General features: G+C 28.2%; 2 protein-coding genes across 4 annotated transcripts; both read right to left on the reverse strand.

Moving 5' to 3' along the window:
• Positions 1 to 4,282: 4,282 nt before the first annotated feature.
• LOC105144891 (cdc42 homolog) lies at positions 4,283 to 10,540 on the reverse strand. Of its 3 annotated transcripts, XR_845992.2 has the most exons (6): positions 8,622 to 8,935; positions 7,040 to 7,238; positions 6,841 to 6,950; positions 6,569 to 6,766; positions 6,144 to 6,307; positions 4,283 to 5,824 (listed from the first exon to the last, which is right to left on the reverse strand). XR_845992.2 is itself a non-coding variant. In XM_011054126.2 (5 exons), the coding sequence occupies exons 2-5, from the start codon at positions 7,215 to 7,217 to the stop codon at positions 6,218 to 6,220; spliced, it is 576 nt and encodes a 191-aa protein (XP_011052428.1). In that variant the 5' UTR covers positions 7,218 to 7,238; positions 10,377 to 10,540; the 3' UTR covers positions 4,283 to 6,217. The 3 variants fall into 3 exon arrangements, 2 of the variants coding, with proteins under 2 accessions (XP_011052428.1, XP_011052426.1); XM_011054126.2 differs by lacking the exon at positions 8,622 to 8,935 and adding an exon at positions 10,377 to 10,540 and having other exon boundaries at positions 4,283 to 6,307; XM_011054124.2 differs by having other exon boundaries at positions 4,283 to 6,307; positions 8,622 to 8,936.
• A 12,363-nt stretch (positions 10,541 to 22,903) lies between these two features.
• Positions 22,904 to 25,424, reverse strand: LOC105144890 (AKT-interacting protein). Its single transcript, XM_011054123.2, has 7 exons — positions 25,214 to 25,424; positions 24,533 to 24,714; positions 24,404 to 24,468; positions 23,913 to 24,013; positions 23,659 to 23,846; positions 23,405 to 23,573; positions 22,904 to 23,318 (listed from the first exon to the last, which is right to left on the reverse strand). The coding sequence occupies exons 1-7, from the start codon at positions 25,223 to 25,225 to the stop codon at positions 23,235 to 23,237; spliced, it is 801 nt and encodes a 266-aa protein (XP_011052425.2). The 5' UTR covers positions 25,226 to 25,424; the 3' UTR covers positions 22,904 to 23,234.
• Positions 25,425 to 25,581: the final 157 nt, after the last annotated feature.

Genomic DNA, 25,581 nt, shown 5'->3' on the forward strand with positions numbered 1-25,581 from the left:
AGAAAGAAGATCGATCGATCTAATACGTTCAAGCGACAATTACAAATATAAATTCGAGTTTCACGATTCGAACACTTAAGATAAAAAAAAAAATTAAAACTTTCTCGAGAGGACAACAACATTCTTGATGTGGATACTTAAAAATGTAGAAATTGAAAAATATAGAATATCAATTCAATCTCGCGACATGAGAAAAATTTTCTCAGCATCAATATTTATTATATTGAGATTTTCGATATATACGTATTTCAACTTCGCATAAATTAACTAAGTGAATATACAGAATGTCTGGAAATAATTGTCAAATATTTTATGAGCAGGTAGAGAGGACTAAACTGAGTCGAAAAGTCCTTTACTATTTTGCAATTTTCGCAATAGTTAACAAGATATTAATTACTAAAAATTGCCAAATATTCGTATTGAATAATTTTTTACTCAAATACTCTCAACTTTACAGAAAAACTGCAAGAAACAAAAATTATTTATTTTCTTCTCATAAAGTTCTGAGAATTTTTTCAGAATTTTTTCAGAATTTTTTAATACCGTATTTTCTCAAGTTGGTAAAAAAAGAAAATGCAGTACTAAAAAGTTGATAAAAAATTCTGAAAAATTTTTTAGAACTTTATGAGAAGAAAATAAATGATTTTTGTCTCTTGCAGCTTTTCTATAAAGTTGATAGTATTTGAGTAAAAAATTATTCAAGATCAATATTTGGCAATTTTTAGTAATTAATATCTTGTTAAACTATTGCGAAAATTACAAAATAGTAGAGAACTTTTCGATTCAGTTTAGTCCTCTCTACCTGCCCATGAAATATTTGGCGATTATTTCCAGACACCCTGTATAAACAGAGTATTATTTTAATCTTATAAAAAATTCCTAAAAATTCCAACTTTTCTAGGTATTTTCATTCAAAATTCCAAGTAAACAATATTTTTAAAAAAGAGAGAATATAAAAATAAAATTTCCAAAATTCCCTCAAATACTGATTAAAAAAATGTATTTCCGCATTTTATACATAATGTGTATAATGCATTATTTTATTCTTATTGTTCATTGATTAATTGAAATGCTTGATATATAATATTTCAAAGATAGAAAAGAAATTCCTTGAAAATTCTAAGTTTTCAGGTTTCTCTAGGTAGTATAAATTACCCTGTACTATATGTTCAGATTTTCATCAGAGTCATATAATTATATATAATTTATTTATATATTCCTGCTAAATTTTCTATACTAAAATTTTCTGTACTAAAATTTTCTTTCTCGCTTTCGTCAAATACCAAATATTATATATTATACGCATTTCATTTAAAGTTCTAAAAGTGTATACTAATTCAACTATCAGATCTAGAAAGGTCTATAAATCTGTTCAGAATTTTAATAATTGGAATAATTTTTTCTATATAAAAAACCAAAACACAATAAAATCTAGAAAATAATTAAAATCTAGAAAAAATCTAGAAAATAATTAAATAATTTCGATCAGAATTCATTCCGAATAATTCCATAATACATGCCCAGGTATCCCAAGCAGAATAACAAGTTATTATGATATCAAAATGATATTAAAATGATGTCAAAATGATTCTAAAACGATCATTAAAAATCATTTTTCGATCATTTTCGATTCATTTTAATGTCAATTTAACGTTATCGTGACTTGCTTTGCTTGGGATCATTTTATTCTTGCTGTTTACTGAATGTTAAATAAAAAAAACTGATACCTGGGGATAAGAGTTTAAACTCCTGCTCGAGTATCAACAAAATTTCATGAAAATCCCTGATTTTCAAAGGAAAAATCGTAAAAATTCTATTTATTTTATTATTAAATTTTATCGCAAAAATTCTATATTTTCTAGATTTTTTCAAATAGTAAGAATCTTGATAAATTCAATTTACTCACCAGTCGACTTCCTCTCTTCCTCGGTCGTCGTGTTCTCGTCCGCTGCTCCATCGCTCCGGAAGCTCGTTTGCAGAGATGCAGACTCCTCGAGGCGGCACCACCAACCGCGATTGCACAAACACGCACAGAATAATCGCCCGTCATTTTATACGGCACTCCCGACGTTTTATCATGCGCACGATCAACAACGGATTGTTCACGCGATTGGCACAATAAACGCGATATCGCGATCTCTGTATCAGCTTCTTCTTTTTTATGGCACTTATTGTCAGTCTCTCAACTGGGATCGACCAGTAACGGTCGAATATAGTCAAAAAGTACTTGAGCCAAACACAAAAATCGGTTAATTTCGTCAAACTTTCAAAAATTAATTGTTAATCCGCACTTGCCGGCTCTTCCGATACAATTATCCGTGTACATACGCATATCACCTTATCAAATTGCGTTCCAAAGTTTCAAAATTCACACTTCAAACGAACAAATAATCCACGAAACGTCGCGATCGTCAATTACTGTCGGTGCAGCGTTCGCGAGAATCCGCGTGAAGTTGCTGCGACGCGGACGCGTCCCGAAAAATTCCAATGACGCGTTGCCAACTTCGCGCAACGCGTGACGTCACCATGATAACGGTCGCTATTTCAAATACTTCGATTTGTCCAAGAGTTGCCTTTATACTTGAAATATGCTTACGCGATCTTATTAGCCGATTAAATGATGCGAAACGAAATGTGCTGTAATAAATATGTAAAATGTTCAAATGCTGAATAAGATTCACATTGGCCGAGCGGCAATAATATTTCGATTGCTAAAAACCGATTAAAGATTAATTGCAATTGTACACACTTAACGCATTATCTGATATTCTACAAAGTTTACCCATCACATAATTCGCCACTCTTGACGCTCGTTTATACGCGGGACTTGCTCTCGATGGGAAAAATGTGCCGAAAACGTAATCAGAATCGCACACTGTTCTTGCGAGGACAATGGCCGCGACGTGACTACGCGAATCAAATGAAACATAGAAACGCGACAAGTCTGAAAAATTAAAGGGTGCTTTCCAATTAGAAATAGACACAGATAATATACACCGTAAAGCCAGTATTTATAATTAATTCTTATATTTGAGATTATTTTAAGTACAATATTAATATGTCATGAACCAATTAGAAGATGATTCATAGTTCTTATATATTTAAGACTGTCTTACCCAAGAAGAACAAGAAAATCAAAATAATATTCGTCAATTTGACGAATTTATGTCATTTTTTGATCATGATAAAAATCTCAATCTCAGATGATCTAAGAATAATTTTATATATAAAGTTATTCTTAGATTATCTGAGATCGAGTTTTTATCATGATCAAAATATAACATAAATTCGGTCAATATGAGATCAAATTGACATTATTTTGATTTTCTTGTTCTCCTTGAGTTAAGTACAGTCTTAAGACGTCATGAACAAATCAGAGAGTCGTAATAGTATTTTAAGACAATCTTAATTATTTAATACAATCTTAAAATAACCACGGCTCTGAATACCGTATTAGAAAATCTTCTTCTTAAGAAAATGCTTAAGACAATCTTAAAAGAATTATTATGAATACGTGCTTAATACGAGAGTCTATCCAAATAATTTGCATAGCCATCATAAACGCATGCATAAAGAAAATTAGCCAATCGCATTTGACGTGCGTCTTTATAATAGAAATTACTGAAATAATTTTTTATGTATAGATTTTATGTATAGATTTATATGGCTATGCAAGTTTGTCTGGATAAACTCTAATACTGTAATGAAAATTTCATTTTTCGACATGTTTTTTTGCTGAATTGTATGCTTTTATTTCAGCAAATTACTTAAAATTCTGCATTTTTTAAATTTCCTTGATTCGACTTCCTTAATGATATTCCGTCTCGAGGAAAAAAATATGTGTTTATATGAAAAATTATGCACGATCAGGCGCGAATTTTGAAAATGGCTACGACATAACTACGTGAGTCAAACAGAATATACCCGCCTGCCGAATTGGAAATAATAATTATAGATATAATCTACATTGTCGCGAATCATCGATAAATATGATTAATAAGATGCGCCAAATATACCGTCACGTATTTTAACATGCATAATTGCGCCAGTATATTAATGCGTATACAACTTCTCTAGAGTATTTCCTCAAATGTGACTAAAAAATCTCGTACAAATTTTATTATAGAAAATCGAATATTCGAATTTGATATAGCGAATAACTAATGTCTTTCGTCGAATATCTAATACCATATTTTCTGGAATATGCAATATTTTCTGAATAAATTATAACGTTTCTTAACATTTTTCATAAAAGAATATTGGCAGCATAAAATTCTAAATATACGGGATATGTATTCATATTTATTGAAAGTGTAATATTCTCATCATATTCACAAATTTACCTTAATCTTATTTAACACAATTATTAATCCCACTTTATTGTGAAATGTAGCAGAATTTTATTAACTTATTAATTAACGAGTCTTATAAATATTATCTATAATTTTCAATATCGATCTAAACACAATCTCTAGAATAGTTCTTACTTCTTGGGATAGTGTCAGTAACTGCTTTTAATAAAGGAGATAAAGATAATACAAAATGCATTAATCCGAAAGAATCAGACCTTACCTTAATGAGTAAAAAACGGACGTCATATACATGGTATAAATATATTTATGCGAATATTTCGTTACATGATCGTGTCTATATATTACGACACATTATAGTGCTAATAAATGCTGTTATTTTTAACTGAATCCATAGTGTAAAAGTTGATTAATCCTTTTTGATAAAATGCTTTCTCTCCCAACAACCTCTGCAATCGATGTTTACATATCGAATGCACATCATGCAACGCGCATCATGTTAATAGTACTAATGATATGCGACAATTCAGACAATTACAAAAAATCAGCCGGTCGCATGCTGCCAGATGTGAATCGCTTATAAATTCGTTGCATGCAACATTGTATGATAACTGAAAAAAATCGTGTATACAATCTTAGGGGGAATCTTAAATATTGTTTACGTTGTCCAAAATTGATACAGCGTGCCATTGCTTTACTCCCCAGTTATCTTATTCTCCCTCATCTGCAGGCAATCCTTTTCTTCCTTCGTATGATCATTTAAGTAATTTTAAAGCTTTCCATCATGTACTAAACGCATCCAGTACAGTTACTGAAAGGGAGGCTAACATTGGTTTAGAAGCTCTTTAATTCTGATTTATTAAATGGTTGTAAAGTTGCTGAAAATACTTTGCCATATAGGAAAACAGCATTCAAAGATATACAAAAAAATTGATCGGTTTTCTCGAAAGCTTTCTCTCTTCAAGACAGCTGCCATATATAATTTAAAAGATGTGATCGAAGATTTATTATTAATATTATTATTAATTTATTATTGATATTAGAGAATTTTTGCGATAACACTTTAAAAAAGATAAATGATAAAATTATTCATTATAATAACTTCCATTTTGAAATTATACTAATATCCAAATAAGTTTGCAGTGTCGCGATAAGAGTCTCCAATATCAATAAAGATACTTTATAATAAGATAGGTTGTTAGAATTAGTAGTAGTTTTTTTGTGTCACATGTAATTGATAATATATCTAGTGATACTGCTATGATACTTATCATTTTACACATTCACCATAGAGCTCCTAATACTGACGTCGCCAAGAACGGAAATTTCATTCTAATACGTACCGAAACAATCATCGCTTTAGCGAAAGATATTTGAACACTCCTATTACTCAAATGAGTACTCTATCAGATATCGATGCGACTCAGATACCTCATCTCGGTAAATGTTTCGACTTAAAAAAATATTGTTGAACAATAGCACCAATCTTTATTTGTTTCTCCATAACTCCGTTCCTATTAAGTGTAAAGTCAACGAGTTTAGAACGAGATTTCGAGATTTATTTGAAAATCCTCGGCGCCTTCCAAATCGCCTCTTTCTCGAAAGTCGTATTGGAAAAATGAAAGCTTTGTGCAATAACTTTTCTCAAAAAAACAGTCATTATTATTTGATAGAAAAGTTTTATCCGGCTTTATAAACTCAGAATCATTATCGCCTCAATGTCTCGTGGAATGTATTTGCAGTCGACTGCACTATTTGTTTATCCTTTTCGAATACGATTACGAATTCGTATAGAGGCAAATTTAGTTCTATTTAATAGAGTATACTACACACAAGATCGTCGCCTGGTACTACAGTGTCGGTTTGAAATCGGACATGAATTCCATCGATGGTAACATTTTGTCACCTTACAGAAGTATACACTTCCTCTTCTTCACTGGCTCGGGCGGTTCCAATGCAGCTAAAATAGCTTCATCGAATACATTCTTCAATCCTTTCTAATATAGCAAAGAAATCACAATTTCATATTACGATATTATTGTTTTAAAATAATATAATAAAAAAGTATAATTCTCTTTTATTTTACTCACAATCAGTATAGCTATACTAATAGGTTTATCAATAGATTTAATTCAAATAATAATTTAACATCTTCTGTATTATAAAAAATTTTGTAAATATATCAATCAATATTTTACAAATAGCGTATAATTAAAACAAAAATGACTATAATTAAGACAAAAATGATTTTCATTTACCTGCGTCAGAGCACTGCACTCTACATATTTTACAGCCTTGAGTTCCTTAGCAAGTTTTTCCCCCTGTTCACCAGATATTGGCTTCTGTTTGTTCTTTGCAAGTTTCTCTGTTGTTGCAACATCATCTCTTAAATCAATTTGAGTTCCGACAAGTAAAAATGGAGTTCTCTGACAATGATGCGTTATTTCTGGTACCCACTGCAAGACAATATGTTATTACAACAGAATATCAATTGATACGCTCATATACAGGAACGTAACAGATACATTACCTTTTCTTTTACATTTTCAAATGATGACGGTGACACAACTGAGAAGCACACAAGAAACACGTCAGTCTGAGGATAACTTAAAGGACGCAATCTATCATAATCTTCCTGACCTAAAAAACACAAAAAGTAAAATTAAGTTAGGAAATATTATATAGACTGAACTGCCTCTTTAAAAAATAATTCAAGGAAAATCTTTTACCTGCTGTATCAAATAATCCTAATGTATATGGGTCACCTCCTATCATTACAGTTACTGCATAGTTGTCAAAAACAGTAGGCACATATTCAGAAGGAAACTTGTTTGTGGTATACGAAATCAAGAGACATGTTTTACCAACTGCTCCATCGCCTACCACAACACACTTTATCGTCTGCATTTTTGGTGTTTCTTATGTGACCTAAAACACGATAGCCACAATATATAAAACCAGTGGCATACGATATATTTTTTCTCGCTGGATTGCTTATTCTAAATAAAGTATTCTAAGTAAATTACTAAAATTGCATCACATAGGGCCAAATTTCCATCTGAGCGTCACTCAGGTATCCTTAACTCTTGTTCTCCAGTAAAAGACACAGATAACATTGTGAAGTATAACATAGTGAATCATCCTTTATTTGATAATGTTAAACAAAAATGAATTGATTACTTTGTTAGACTGTGTTTCTTGCTGGAAAGTTGTTGAAACTATTTGTTGTGAAAACCATTTGTTTAAAGTTCGGGGCACAGATCATTGTGCATAACGTATAATGCATAAAACAGACCCGTTCAATTTGACTCCGGAACCAAAACGCAGCCTCATCGACACACAAAAATCAATATAGACAAGATTTCAGGGACTGTACAGTGTCGCTGAAACGCATATAAATATTTTACAGTACCTGAAATCCTATCCACAGTTTTTTTCTTTTTTCTTTTTTCTTTTTTCTTTTGATGGCTTCGTATTTTAGCTCAGGAACTAAAATTGGATAGGTCTAGTATAAAGTTAGAGAATCAAGCAATCAGAGTTCTTCATGGAAAAGACTTTAATTGGTTAATTCTCTTAAACTTTATACATTATATATTATGCAAAGATCTATACTCCAGCTGTAATATTTGGTAAACAATAAGGATAAAATGATATCTAGACGAAAATTGATAAAAATCAAAATATAGCTCTAGACGCATAATTTCTAATAATTTATTAAAATGCAAGCAATCAAGCAAGAAAACATACAGCAGCTTCATTAAAACTCACACCATCCAAAGAATGATCAACAATGACTAAAAAGTTCCAACTCTCTCTCTCATACAAAAATTAAGCATATATCCTAATCAATTAAAATAAAGAAATTCAACTCGATACAAGCATCCAGTTTATACCAGATCGTTCAATTAAGCAACTTCTATTTTCTTCGTAATATCTCGCACATTTTTTTATCAATGATACAAATGCGTAATCTACATACATTAATAAATATACCGCACAATTTCTTATCAACAACATACGCATAATCTATACATAATAATAAAAGTAATACAAGCATAATAAAAACATTCGGCGAAAAATCATTGTGTAATGATATTAACAACTAAATCATGCAATAAATCATCTCAGTATAGAAGCCCTTCGTGGCGCCGATATATTCCGCCCTAAACCTAACCTAACCGTAGATGTGTATCTACAGCGGAGGGTATGTGAAGTCGAGACTTTCGCAACGAGATGCAATGCGAGCTCAAGGATTCGAGGCATTCGAGCCTCATATACATACAAATTCTCAAATACAATGAAGTACGTTACCTGAATATGCGGAACTGTCAGTAAAGGTTAAGACCGCCACAGCTCATAATCCCGAACGGCACGGCAGATGCGGCTTCAGGCGTGTCGGTAACAAATACGATGTATTTCAAGGAGTCTTGCTTGATGGCCTCAAGCTTGCGAAATCGTTGCACAAGTCACGCTTCAACTCCACGCGCCTCTATCCTGCCATGTATGTTATTTTTCTCCTCGTCGACAATCTCAATTTTTTAGAAATCCTTTAGCCTCGATTAAAGCCGGATTTCCATCAATCTCCATGCAACTAGCTACTAGAGCTACGTTCCAAAACGTAACCACAGTTACCAAAACTCTATAGTTTACGTGACGTCAACTGTAGAGTTATAATTACTATAGTTAGATTTTGGAACGCACTCCAGAGAGAGAAACTTGAGAGAGAACATGAGAATCTTTTTCCTGTAACCGTAAAATGCTCCCGCGCACTACTCTCCTCTCGAAGAAAGATATAAACTACACAATATATATTTTTTCTTAACACACATTTTAGGTCATTTGTATTCTGGATTAATTTTCATCACTTTTACGAATATATAAAAATTATTAAATGATGATTTTTACATATATTTTAACATTTTTAAAAAATATTTGTAAAGTTGTATATTATAACAAATTGTATATAAATTCAATTAATTGTTATAACTAAATATAATTAACAAAATGAGAAAAATGCACTTTTTCTTATGAAAACTTTGTAGTAAAACTCTGAAACAAAACGAATTGAGAGAGAGAGAGAGAGAGAGAGAGAAGCTGACAAAGCACAAAACTTGTTCTCTAGATACTAAACTTTTTTTAGAAAAGAATATTTGACCAGATGCTCTTAATATTTCAAAGAAAAGAAATGCGCAGGACACGAATGGCCCAAAGGTACGTATGTATTACGGGTTAAAAAACTTTTCATGGCTTTCTTATTAAATATTTTATGTAAATTTTTGGAATCTGAAATGCGACGATTCGAATTATATATTTATCGCGATTATAGTTTAAAAAAAAGTGTAAAGAAGAGCAGCACGTAGCATAGCAACCTGTCCGCACGAGCCTCAAGAACGGAATGACTGCGCGGTAACTACGCAGAAATGTGACGCGTCGCTCCGTGCCACCCCGTACCATCGCCCCCCACAAGGTCGCGCGCCAACCGTCTAACTTTCGAAATAATAACGAATATTACGAATAAGTAAAATAATATATACTTTACATTTTTTATGTTTTCCGATCAATAGGCTTTATTGCACGGTATTTGCTTTATTTCTTAGATTTTTCATGCATTCACGCAGCTCATGAATATCTTCGTTTAATATTCTTCGATGAATATTACACGATGTTTGTACGATTTTCGTTTTTTTTTATTTTTTGGATCGTTACGCACACAACTCATCTATATCTTAGACCGACATTCATAGTCAAGACTATCTTAAGTACAATCTTAAGAAGTCACGAATCAGAGGATCGTATTAGCATTTTAAGACATTATTTAAGACAGTCTTGAAATAAGAACGGACTATGAATACCGCCCTTATATAGATATATCTTTAATTTATATTTCTAAATATATAATATAAATGCTATTTATATCCATTATTATATTCAATCCGAATTATTTTATAAGTTAAAAATGTTTGCATTTATCTTTATTTAAAGAATGTATAATTTATAATTAATCTTTATTTAAGTTTAAATCAAAGGAAGCAATAAAGATAGAGATATAATATCCTTAGCACACACCTTAGTTTTGAGCAACATTATTAGTTGAGTATCCTTACACAATTCATCAATTCCCGTTTCATGGATATCTAATTTTCTTCGATTAATGCAGATTAATACACGACACCCGTAGCGACTCGTACAACACATCCATCTCCGTCTAAGGTCGCCGAGCGAATGCCGAAGTGATGACGTACTCAACCACCGCGCCGCGCAGCACGCTCCCCCTCGCTTTTCGCCGCGTGACGCGTGACCCTTCCTCGCTTTTCATTGGGCGCTGTTTACATGTTCATCTATTACGTTTAAAAAATTTTCACAGTTTATTCAATTATTCGTATTTTACATGATTTTGACAAATGGGTATCGTACATTTCGCGCTTTGTGCATCTCTAGCTCTTATTCAATCTTACATTATTTGCGCGGTCTTATAAACGTAATCAGTAATTGTTCACGTGTGTGGAGTATTTTTGATATTCCAACATTATGTCTGAATTTTTATTATTCTTTTAAATGATTCCTACTTAAATAAAGGTTGATAACATTCTTTGTATAAAGATAAATGCCAATTTTCTTAATATTGCGGAAGAATTTGCGTTAAATGCAGCTTTGACTAAAATTATTAAATATCTTGTCAATCATTATTTAATTTTTTAGCCAAAAAATTAATTTATGACATTATTATTGCTGCAAAGTATTCTGTGTTTCAAAAATTCTTTAAACTTATGTGTAATGCCGATTATGGCTCGGGAAAATAACTTATTTAAAATATACAATAAATATACAATAAATTCCAGAAACTTAAAATAAAGTTATTTAAAGTATATATTTTAAATTAAAAAAATAAAAAAGTTATTTAGTATTTATTATTTTAAATAACTATTTCTGACTTATTTCTTATTGAATATTTTAAATAAGTTTCTGAAGCCTATTTAATATATTTTTTTTAAACAAGTCGTATTAGTTTTTTTACTGATTTCTACGATTTTATATTTTAAATAAGTTTCTGGAACTTAGTTTATATTCTTTATTTTAAATAAGTTGTAATAGTTATTTTATTAAGATCGGCAATATACATAAGTTTAAAGAATTTTTTAAACACAGAATAATTTGTAGTAACAGTAATGTTATAAATTAATTTTTAGCTAAAAAATTAGATAATGATTAACAAGATATTCAATACTTAGCCAAAGCTGCATTTAGTACAAATTGTTCCACAATATTAAGAAAATTTGCATTTATCTTTACATAAAGAATGTATAGAATATTATTTTTATTTAAGTATGAATCATTTAAAAGAATAATAAAAATTGAGACATAATGTTGAAATATCAAAAATACTCTACGCGAACAATTACTAATTATACAAGAATCGCGTAAATAATATAGGATTGAACAAATGCTAGAGATGCCACAAAGCAAAGCATGAAATGTACGATACCCGTTTGTCAAAATCATATAAAATACGAATAATTGAATCATGAATATTTTTCATAAGCAACAGTTGAACATCTAAACGGCGCCCAATGAAAAGCGAGGGGAAGGGTCACGTGTCACGCGGCGAAAAGCTAGGGGGAGCGTGCCGCGCGGTGCGGTGGTTGGCAACGTCATCACTTCGGCATTCGCTCGGCGACCTCGAAAGGAGACGGATGTGTGGCACGTGTCGCTCCGCGTGTCGCGCATTAATCCACGAAAATTAGATATCGATCGCGAATTGATGTATTATCTAAGGATGCTCAACTAGTAATGTTGCCCAAAACTACCTAAGGTGTGTACTAACGATTATATTTCAATCTTTATTGCTTTTTTTGAGTTTTACTTAAATAAAGATTATTTATGAATTATACATTCTTTAAATAAAATAAATGCTAACATTTTGTAAATTATAAAACAATTTAGACTCAATATAATAATGGGTATAAATGGAATTCATATTATACATTTACAGATATATCAATTAGAGATATCTAAGGATATTCATAGTTCGTTCCTACTTCAAGACTGTCTTAAGTAATGTTTTAAGACAGTCCTTTGATTCGCGACTTCTTAAAACTGTTCTTAAGACAGTCTTGAATATAAATTCTGACTGTGAATATCGGCCCAAGATATAGATGAGTTGTGTGCGTAACGAATCCAAGACATAAAACAAAAATCGCATAATAAAACATCGTGTAACATTCATCGAAGAATATTAAAACGAGTAGATTATTTTACTGAATTTATAATATACGTTAATATTTCGACAGTTAGATGATCGGCACGCAACCTTGAAGTGACGATGGTACGGGGTGGCACGAAGCGGCGCGTCATGTTTACGCCGCTCGTCATTTTTCCGCGAAGTAACATGTTGACGCGCCGCTCCGTGCCACCCCGTACCATCGTCACTTCAAGGTTGCGCGCCGATCATCTAACTGTCGAAATATTAACGTATATTAAATTCAATAAAATAATCTACTCGTTTTAATATTCTTCGATGAATATTACACAATTTTATTATGCGATTTTTGTTTTATGACTTGGATTCGTACGCACACAACTCATCTATATCTTGGGTCGATATTCACAGTCAGAGTTTATATTCAAGACTGTCTTAAGAACAGTTTTAAGAAGTCACGAATCAAAGAGCCGTCTTAAAACATAAGACAGTCTTGAAATAGAAACGAACTATGAATATCGTCCTTAGATATCTCTAATTTATATATCTGTAAATGTATAATATGAATTCCATTTATATTCATTATTATATTGAATCTAAATTGTTTTACAATTTACAAAATGTTTGCATTTATCTTATTTAAAGAATGTATAATTCATAATTAATCTTTACTTATTTTTTTTAAGTTTTAATCTATATCTTGGGCCGATATTCTAATTATTCATAATATAACTGTCGAAATATTAACGTTAATGCGTATTACACAATCAGTATATCGATACCTCTTGTCTGTATCATAAAAAAGGAATGATTTAATATATGAATACTCTCATACAATAATTTTTTGTTCTTGTATTCGTTATATGAGGATCCATTTAAAAATTTACCGTAACTTTGGAACTTATCAGTAATAAAAGAAACATTTCAGTAATAAAAGAAAAATTTCTCTTTTTTATTAATCTCTTTTATTTTAGACTCTAATCATATTATTGATGTATAAATTGCAGATGTGATATTCGTTTCTAAAAATTAACCGATTGCATAGTAATTGCATAGTAATATAGATAATAGCTATATATTACATTTTTCAGATTATCTTCCCTCTCCGGGTACACCTTGACGTGGTGAGAGGGCTCAGTACCCAAAGGATATTTACATGAAAAGAACGATTTTTTTCAATTATTTAAAAATTTTTGGATATGTCTGAATAAATTTTTAGATATTGAATAAAATCGTTCTTTTCGTGTAAAAATCCAATGGAGAAGCTAACGTACCCTCGTCGCCGATTTACTTGAAAATGAACGAATCGCAGCCGGTTCGTCGCGTCGCGCGTTTTACTTCGGGAGTGCCGTTCAAGTTATCGGACTCAAGTTATAGTCCGCGCGCGTTTAGTGTATTATTCGCGAGTGATTTACGCGAGTGTCTTGTGCGAGAGGATGTCAACCCGATTCTGAGAGGAGGAGGAGGTCTGGTAGAGACATCGGGCACCGGCGGAGCAACCTTGCGGTAAATATTTTTTGCTTATGTAAAATCAATATCTTTCTTCTATTTATTTTTGAGTCGTTTTATTTTACAATGATTTAAAAATGATAATTAGAAAAAGGATTATTTTAAAATTATTTTAAAATTTCATATATACGAATTTTGAAGATCTGTTTTAAAAAATACATAATTATTTTATAAATATCTAACTCAATGAATTAAAAAATTCGATGCTTATAAAAACTATACATTTTGAAAATTATATGATTATTTTAAGACAACTTTGCGTTTTTTTTTTTAAATATTGTTTGTGTTCTTTCTGATTTGTTATAATTTGAATTATATATTTTTTTGTTACAGAATCACCGTAGCGACGTTGCAGAACTCCGCTGTTGCGCATCGAGTTGGTGAGTGACGAATTAATGTTTTTATTGAGATAACGGATGTATGGTAATTTTATTAATATATTATATATCTATAAATGCATATATGCATTAATTTAATAAAAATATACAGATAAATATATGTAAAGAATTCCATACATCCGTTGTCTTAAAATGGATAAGTTAAAACAGATTAGAATAAACTTAATCCTGAATACCTTCTTATTGTTGTTATATATTGTGCATATACTGATAAATTTATAATGTCATGTTATACCCAGTTTGAGTTATTTTAAATTATTCCTATATGTTGCCATTGCTTTTACACAATATCTTGTTAATTTAACTATAAGAATAGAGTAAAATTATTTAACTCAGGAAGATTATTCAATTTAGCTCAAATTTTATTTACTAATTGTAAATTTATACGTTAATGTGAACGCTTTGATACGAAGTAACTCAAGCTCGGTTTGATAATTCAAACTCAGAAATATAATAAAAAATAGGTTGTTTCAATGATCGTGTTTTATATATAATAATACTAAAGTAACTAGGGGGAAACCTATTTTACATATAATTATATAAAATTACATAAAATAATTATATGTAACTTTATATAATTGTATATAAATGGATGTATTTGATATATAATTGTATATAAATATATATAATTATATGCAATATGTCCATTTATGCATAATTGTATAAAATTATATATATTATGCATAATTATATAAAATTATATATATAAAAATATGTATAATTTTATACAATTATGTATAAATGGACATATTTTATATTAGGTGTTGGAATAAATTCGTAGCGTTTTTAATGAAAGAATGTTATTTATTTCACATGAGCATTAAAAAATACATTAATGAAAGTACTTCCCATCACTTGTAAAACGCTACGAATTAATTCCAACACCTAATATAATAATTGCATATAATTATATATACTTATATGCAATTATTATATAATTATTATATTTGAGATATATAATTATATAATATATATTTGTATATAGTATATAAATATAATTATATGCAATTATTATATAAAATACGTCCATTTATACATAATTGTATAAAATTATATATATTTTTATATACATAATTTTATATAATTATATATATATATATATATATATATATATAATTATATAAAATTATGTATTTAAAAATATATATAATTTTACAATTATTATAATATATTACAAATATATTACAATTATATATAAATGGACGTGTTTTATATAATAATTACATATAATTACATGTATTTATATACAATTATATATCAAATATATCCATTTATATACAATTATATAAAGTTACATAAAATTTTATGTAATTGTATATAATTATATGTAAAATAGTTTTTTAATAGTTAATTTAATATTAAATATATTATTTTTTAATATAAAGTAAAATATTAATTATAATATTTAATATAAAATAATATATATAATATTATATATATTATATATATTATTTTTTTCCCGGGAATACGTCTTGACACACTTGAAAATAAAAATAAAAAAAAATAAAATATTCGTTTTTTCAATATATGAAATACAATAAAATTAAAAAGCTATAGAAAGCTTACATAAAATAATAATTAGAATGAATGAAATTGTTATCTATGCTCGAGAAAAAATATTCCATATACAATTATATAAAATTATATAAAGTTATATATAAAGTTTATATATTAATTATAAATATATATAAATATTAGGTGTTGGAATTAATTCAACACCTTAGTTTTTTAATGAAAGAATGTTATTTATTTCACATGAGCATTAAAAAATACATTAATGAAAGTACTTCCCATCACTTGTAAAACGCTACGAATTAATTCCAACACCTAATATATATAATTATATATAATTATATAAAATTATATATATTTTTATTTAATTTTATATAATTATATATAAAATATTTTTTCTCGGATGCAATATCATAATCATATGGAAAAGCGTTGTTACAGTGTAACAAACAAATATTATTTTATTAATTTTCCTATCTATCCTATTTCCAAATATTCATTCAGGATTAAGTTTTATACAAGTTGGTGCAGAAAAGCAATATCTACATACACATATATGTATAATGTGTACTATTTATTTAAAAAATTTCTTCTATTATTTTACACTTATTTGTATATATGTACTGATGAAATAACAACGAAAATTTTAATAACGCATATAAAATATTCACCTCGTTTTTCAATAAAAGACATTTTATGATTATTAATTATTATGTTTATTTCAATGCACTAACTTTAGCCTGATCTTTTATAACTTATCCATATGTAGTAACTGGATTTTATACCAGTTAAAGTAGTAACATGATGTAAGATCAAAAATATACATTTTATCAAGAAATAGAAGAATTTTATCTCATAATTATTTTAAAATTGCGTTCAGAGTTTTGTATAACTTAAAATACTTAATATTAAAATAATAAATTATACAGAAATGATTCTAATAATTTTCGAAATATAAAGAGATATATTTATTGATGCAAGAGAAAATTATTCCTTTTGAATCTTATATCATTCATCTGAATTTCTCATCTCCGCATGCTTTGAGATGAGATTCAGCAACGAATCGTTCGAATCGTTAAAAATATGAGCTTTGAATTTTATCGGATGATAATTGATTTAGTCATTTCAATTTATTTTTAAATTAAAGTTTTGTTCTTTATATTATAATGTTTATATTCAGAAATTTAATCTAGTTTTATAATATTCGAAATTTTTGAAATCAAAACGTTGGATTAAAAAATTTTTTGTCATTAAATTTATTTTTAATCTTAATATTTACATTTTTCGAATAAACGCGACATTTATTTGCAAAATTAATATAATTATTATTATTTTTATTGATAATTATTCATATTAATATCTAGTCAATTTTATTAATATTATGGCCTTTTCGCGACGCGTTCGTGTTTCGCGCATCGTACAAAAGCGTAAAATCTTACGCTTATTGCCGACGATTAGTCGGCAACAGTTGGCAACAAAAAGGAGTATTTCTCCTTATTGTCAATTTCTGGCATATGAAACCAGAATGTTGGTCAGGAGCAACGAAAGGTGAGTTCAATCTGGCCAGAAGAAAGAAGTGTATCTATTGTAAGAGTATACGAAATAGGTTGGTGTTTAACACCAATTTAAGTTTTTAAAAGTTTTTAAAAATCATGTACACTAAGAAAAAAATTTGTTTAACGAATTAAACACATTTAGTTATTTGCGGATATGATTATTTTAGCAAATTTTATTTAATCGAATTTAACCGTAATCTGCTTAATAAACTTTTCAGTATAAGCAGACTACGGTTAAATTCAATTAAATGAAATTTGTTGAATTAACCAAATTTGCAAACAATTACATGTGTGTAATTAGTTGAACAAACTTTTCTTCTCAATGTATAAAGATAAATTAAATATTCGGGAGGGTAATTTGCTCGCGAATTGCGAGTTCTTATATTGTTTTGAAGTGTTGCTTATTTAAAATACAAATTAATCAATAAACAACAGGGCTAATGAGAGTCAGCGTGGATAATCAAGCGCAAGTTTTGTAGATTTTTTTAATCTTGCGTTTGATTATCCCTGTTGACTCTCATTAGCCCTATTATTTGTTAATTTTTTTTGTATTTTAAAGATTGAAAACCTATTTTAATAATTACTTATGTATTATTATTATGATTGATTAGATCATTCCGCTGAATTTATCAGCATGCGATAGCAGATAATTAGGTGTTAGCTGCATTCAGCAGAGAAAGCAGCTTTGCAACTGCTGTAAAATTCTTTAATATGGTTAACTTATACATTTAAATCCATAAGGAACTAAAAGCAAAAATCAATCATATTGAAGAATTTTACAACATTTGTAAAGCTGTTTTCTCTGCTGAATACAGAGCCATTAACGTGCCATTAACGTATTATATTCGCGGTGTTATTACACATTATGAAGTGATGTAGGTAGGAACATGGGTAGAGATAGGATAGACATGAATAAATGAAAATACGGGTAGGTAGGACAAGTATGGATAGGTAGGGATAAATACAATCATTTTAAATTAAAAAATTAAATTATTACAAATAAAATAATACTTAAATAAATTTCGCGGTCGGGTAATTAAATTTTATTTAAAAAATAAAAAATAAGTGTAATGAATCTAAAACATATTACATAATAAATCTAACTAGTAAACTGTGTGACATGTAGGTAGGGATATATACATATCACATGTAATACTTGATAATTGGAAAGGAAGAATTAAAAATTAAATAAAATTTTTAATTAATTTTAAATTTTATTTAATTATCAGCATTCCGTTCCAAATATCAAATATACAATAAAAATAAACCAAATTATATATAATTTTGAATTTCATTGAATTTTCAGCTCCCCTGAAATTAAAATTAATTTCTTATAAAATTCTGTACATATACAAAGTGTGTGTAACGCGTTAATATTGTAATTAATTTTGTTATAAACAAATGTAAATATAATAGTACGTAATGTAATATATATTAGGTACGTAATATAAAATTTATGTAAACTATGTCCAGGTAAATGCCATCATGTTTATTTTTATAATTTGCGCAATAATTACTAGTTAATTATATATTTATTGGAATGTTTATAACCGTATTAAATATATCTGTTCAATACATGTAGCATTTATCTTGTCATAGTAAATCAAATTTATTGTTGCTTTATTGATGTAAATTACACGAAATCGACGACATATGATAACAAAAATTGATTTAACGAGTTTGATAAATATTTAATTTTAAAACTTTTTTAAAATTTTAGATTTTATTTTGAATATCAAAAAGTTAAAAATACTCAAAATTAATAATTTTGAGTAACTTTTAATTAAAAATTTTCGGCTCAGAATAATCGTCAATTTTTCTTTGTCTTTTCTGTGTACTTAGTATACAAATTTATTAAATAAGTCAGTAAAGATTAGAGTTTTGACTGAGGCAATGGTTAAATATTAACTTCTTGTTTGCTTTTTGACATTTATATTTTTAACATTACACAATTACAAGTATACTTTAGTAATTGATTTATTATTGTAAAGTCCTCATCGCTGTCCCTCGCATCAGATATATGCCAGAATACGTAGTTTGTATCGATAAGAAAAAGAAAGTCGTAATTATTTGCATCATGAATAGTTGTTCCTCGTCGTTTTCCGTAAAGTCGCATTCGCAAAGTTTAGTTTGGTATTCCGTTCGAGATTTTTGTACAGGAATTTTTGTACAGGACTTTTGATCGGAATTAATCCCGGGTTTTCTCGTCAATTCCTGAAAGTAATTGTTATTGAATCATTTTACTAATGATTCAATAACAATTGCTATTTTTAAGGTTAACTTGCGAAATTAATTCAGTGATATATTTGACAATTTTCGTCGCTTTCTTAATTTTACTAAATGTTCTGCCACTAGTAATAATGTTAATAATAGACTGTCTTAATAACAATAGGAATTTAGCATTGCATGATTAATATGGATATATGTATAATGATTACATATATAAATTTAAATTATGAAATCAATTTAAGTTTTATACAAATAATTTGCGTATTTTTTTATAATTGCTTTAATAAAAATACGGCTACGAATGTGTATATTTGATTTTCTAATTATTATTAAAAATTATTTTTAGGTATTGGACATCCCGCCATTCTAGAATATTATTAGGATTTATTATTAATTTATATGTGTATATATTAGGTGTTGGAATTAATTCGTAGCGTTTTTAATGAAAGAATGTTATTTATTTCACATGAGCATTAAAAAATACATTAATGAAAGTACTTCCCATCACTTGTAAAACGCTACGAATTAATTCCAACACCTAATATATATTTTTTTTTTTCTGTAATAAAATACATGCAGATATTATGAGATTATTTAAGACATTTTGATATTTGTCAATTTAGATAATTTTTACCAAAATGCTTTATATTTTTTTAATGTTATTGCGAATACATGAAAAAATGTATGGGTATAAAAAATTTGAGATAAGTCAAATGAGTACCCTCATATTAGCGGGATATTACAATAATAATTAAAATTTTTTGAAAATAGGAATTGTTAAATTTTATAATATATTTTTCATTATAAAAATATAGTTCTTTAAAATCCCGTTATTATCAGAATCGATTTATCTCGAACAGTTGGTACCCGAGAAACTTTTGTACCGATACATATAAAAAATTACAATAATGCATGTATTTTATTGTTGTTAAATATATTCCTTCGTAACCACTATTCCATAAGGAAATCATTCTATTCATTTATTTTTAATAAGAGATGATTTTTAGTAATGTGGCTGAATATTTTCTTGCGAATTTTAATATTATATTAAAGATACACTAAAAATGTTAATTATTATTGACATTGCTACCAAAATTATTACTATCATAAATGGTTTGAAAGACTCAGAATTCATATTCTCCTGTAACAAGACTACTGGTGTTTGACCAATTGCTTAACTTTTCTTTGCGAATGGATTTTGTGAAATTGACGTAGAATCACAATTAAGTTCATTCTTCACTATGAAGATTATTCCTTTTTATATATCGTATACTAATCAATAGCACAAGGCGGAAGGATCTTGATGTGATCAAATTATTGGGATAGTTATCTTGAATACGATAAAAGTGCTCTTATAAATATATTAATGACTTTTTATCGCGATATTAATAAGTTTTACAATCAGAAGTTAATAATTAATAGTGAATACGATCTAAGTTAGTATTTCATCCCACTTTTATCAATATTTCATTAAACTGGTTGGTTTAGAAAAATTTTTATGTTATCGTATGTATTTTTGACGTTTTCGTGTAATCCCGCATTAGTAAATTTTATAACTTATGCTTCTATAATATAATTTTTATTATATTTCGAACAGCATTTATAATTATACATTGTATTATAAAGAATTTATTATTGTAATTATTGAATATATAAAGAATTATAATAAAAGATAATATTTAAAAAGTTATGATTGCAATATGATTGGTAATTATTTTATTGTCATAATGCAATTAATTAGCAAAATACAATAAAATAGACTTAAAATAAAAAAAAAATTTTAAATATACTTACAAAAACGTAGTACTAAATTTATTAGTAACTCGATTTTTTACGAGTGAATATACTTACTTAAAGTAAAGAGGACCGCCGATAAAATCGACGGGGGTGGAGGGCCTCTAGCTCGTTTTTACTAAATTAAACCTTAAATTAACAATATATGACTGAAAAGTTTTGAAGTGTATTCGAAATCTCTATAATTGTTATCTCTATAATTAATGTAATTATAGAGACTTTGAAATATATTTATATACTAGTAATTATGTTTGGTAAAAACGGGCTAAAAATCTGCATAAAAAACATAATTCCATTTTTATGCAGGCGCGTTTATATTATAAGATAAAATTCGCTAAATTAATCTGTTTAAATTCAATTTCGAGTTTAAAATTCAACAACTTTTATTTCCACAGTGAAATAGAAAATTTCATTTAAGAACTCATTAATAAACATTGTATTATTAAAAAATTTATTAAATAGAATTTCTTTATGTAAATTTCAGAATTTTTTCAATTTCTGAATAATTTTATAACTTTTTAGAAAAGTTCTCTGACTTTGTATTATATATAAATTTTTATACTTCAGAAATGCTAAGAATGTTTAATACATCTTTTAGATATATAGAATTATTTTCTTTCTGTAAATTCTTAAATACTTAAAGATTTCTTATCTTATAATTTCTGATGAAATCGTAGAAAATCTGAAAAATGTAAGGTATTTTTTCAGAAATTAAAAATTAAATAAGAAATCTTAGAGAAATCTTTTAGGATATTTCAGAATTCACGTACTTAAACAAAAAATTCTAAAAAAAAGATGTAGATTTTCTTAGTATTTCTAAAAGTTTCATTTAATTCGTATAAAAATACTTAAAAAAATGTTCCAGATATATTCTTCTCTATTTTTCTTCTGCTTTTCTTTCATTTTGTCTTAATTTCAATATTAATTACATTTAGAAAACTTACGTATTATTTAAGATATAAGATCTCATAGTCGTCTGTTTTACCAACTAAATGAAATAATTTTTGTCGCAATTTTTTTTATCAATCTGAAAAGAATTAAAGAATATTAATATGTGTCTTTGAGTTGGAATTTGCTCTGTATTTATATCGAGAACAGAAAAAATTTTTTGAAATTAAAATTTTTATCATGTCCTAGTTCAATATAGCATCTAGAACTGTCATCATCGTACAGCATCTTAAGACTTTACTTGAGACAATCTTAAAATAAGAACCGACTATGAATGTCAGCCTTAAAATCAGATATAGCCAATACGTTACAAAAATTTATGCACATAGTGCGACATTAATGTAGTAGTATATGATATATTAATGACACATAGTGCTTTTGAGTCAATAAAACAGACAACTATAGAATCCCTATAATGGGTGTCATAATTGTAATCAAGTACAGAAATAATTGAGACGATAGTGATATATTAAAATAAAAATTATATAATAAAATTTTGCATATTTTTGAACAATTATGTTAATAATCTCTATTTCTTAATTTAATTACAAGAGTATTTTATATATATTATAATTTGTTCTAAACATTCTCTCTCTTTAACACATATAAACCTATATAAATTGTTAAGACACATAAACTCTCTGAATAGAAAAAATAGCTTTCGTCTAATAATTTTTGTGACTTTATCGACATCGCCTGCACGATTGCCGAGAGAGCAATAATTTCTTCGTATAACTCTTTAGGACGTCGTTTCACTTTAGCCAGCGTTTAAAATTCTCTATTATCTTGCTTCTGGTTTTGAAAATGGCTGAAGCGAACCAGGTTGCACCCATGATAAACCTAGTGGTTTATTTTCTTCTTCGTCCTGCAAAGTGCGATAAATTGATTAAATGTGTAAACTTATAGTGTGTTTTATCGTAATGAAAGTGATATACTCAAATACTTATTTACTTTTGGTTCATAAATTTCTTGTTTAATAGGGTCGTGTACTTCTTTCACATATGGATTAAATGTAATATAATGTGGATCATCCATAGTAGGTGGATTAAACACTTGATTTACGCTTTCCTTTACGCATGCTTTCACACGATCTTGAAAAGCTTCAAAATTATTTTCATGCCTGCAATATGCCGATTAATTCACACATGTAGATATCCTGGATGATATATTATTTTCACGTTTCCTTTAAGGACAAATATACTTACAAGCAAGACGCCTCCTCGTTTACTGAAGTCATTTTCGTGTCTAGTTTAATGAATATCTTAGTGATATACTGTAATAATTGCCAAATTCTGTTATTCCTTCTCCATTCAGGAAAGCCCCATGACGTGCACAATTCTCCACTTTCTGGATTTATTAATGGATGGAATATTTGAGTTTCAAACACAACTTTCTAAAACACATTTGAGTGAAAAAAAACTATACGTAAAGTTGATTATCTGCAAGTCAGTATTCTTACAGGGCAATCTCCAAGTGGAAAGTTAGGAGGCAGTGTAATGGTGAATCTAAAAACTCCGCCTTTGTAGATTCCTTGCCGAATGAACTGTACACCAAACCACACTGCGACAAAATGTGAAGATGAAGTATTAGAACTTTTTACAATCGCTAGTTTAACTACATTAAAGTGAAATAATCAAAAGATATAGTATAGATATATTTACATCAGAACCATTTTACAAGTCGTAATCGGGAAGAGCAAGACCTATAAAATAGGTTTACACCTATCAAAAACATACTAACATTTCAATAGAAAGAAACGTAGTATGCAAACAAGAAGAGGAAAAAGAAAGGGTATTTTTCCTTGACATGCAAGTTATAGAATGGTATAATACTAATTTCTGTTTCGAAACATTAATATTCACAAGTTAAAAGTTATCACAGAAAATTGCATGCCAAATTTCGAATATACTAAATAAAATATAGTCTTATATAGTCTTTAGCAATACTTACATAAAGCGTTCAAAGCAGATGGTATCACATAAATCCCCTTTAAATCTTGAGAACACAACATCTTGCTGAAAAATATCATAAAAAATCAGCTATCTGTTCACATATATCTGATAACATTACTAAACTTACTACTCAGACAAAATATTGTATTCCTGTGAGAAAATAGCATGTTGTTTATTGATTTGCCACACAATTGGTCTATCAATCATTTTCGCAGACATGCTTAATGGAGAATCTCCATGATTGCTTCCTGGTACAAGCTTTCTGAATGAGCCTTGTCTATTTAGATTATCATCCTTGCTGTCTTCGCTCTGAAATAAGAATATTATGAACGATTTTTACGAAAACAATAACTAAAATATCATCACACTATTAAATGATAAAATATATTTATTAAAAATAAAACAAGTGTTATATACACTTATCTTGTTTTATTCTTAATAACTATATTTTATCTTATATATTTTATCTATACTCTTTGTATTATTAAAAGAATAATCAGCAGAGGGAATAACATCACTCTTATATTTCTAAGATATGTATAAATAAAAAAAAAAGGTGAATATATCTACAACTCTCCACTTTCACCACATACAACTGTAAGATTTATTATTAAAAAAAAATATATATATATACATACATACATACATACATACACACACACACACACACATATATATATATATATATATATATACATACATGTATACATATATATATAATTATGCATTATTATTTATATTATTGTGCAACTTGCGAACTTGGAGCGAAATATTATCATATCTTTTAATATATGTTAAAAGGATTTACCTTAGCCGACATGATGAGTGATCATCAGAAAACAAGTGGAAATGATTTAATAACTCGCTACATTACAATTGCGAAGTGCGACATCATACGAGATGAGGTACTCTCGTCAGTAACAATAGATAATCTGATGGAGCGGCGTCAATCATGAATCGATGAATCATATGACATGAAAGATGAAAGCTCCGATTTCTGATCAGCTCCAATTTGCTTCGACATCGACGAGACATTATTAAGAAGGCCGCCTCTGGATAAATTTTCGTGACTATCAAGTGGATTCGAGGATAAGTGAAGAACGATGATATTACCAACCATTTTAATATTATCATACGAGTTTCATTATCAATAGAGATGACTATAGAGAAAAAATA

Source organism: Acromyrmex echinatior, chromosome 18 (genome assembly GCF_024713525.1).
Source record: "Acromyrmex echinatior isolate Ae372 chromosome 18, ASM2471352v2, whole genome shotgun sequence".
NCBI lineage: Eukaryota > Metazoa > Arthropoda > Insecta > Hymenoptera > Formicidae > Acromyrmex > Acromyrmex echinatior.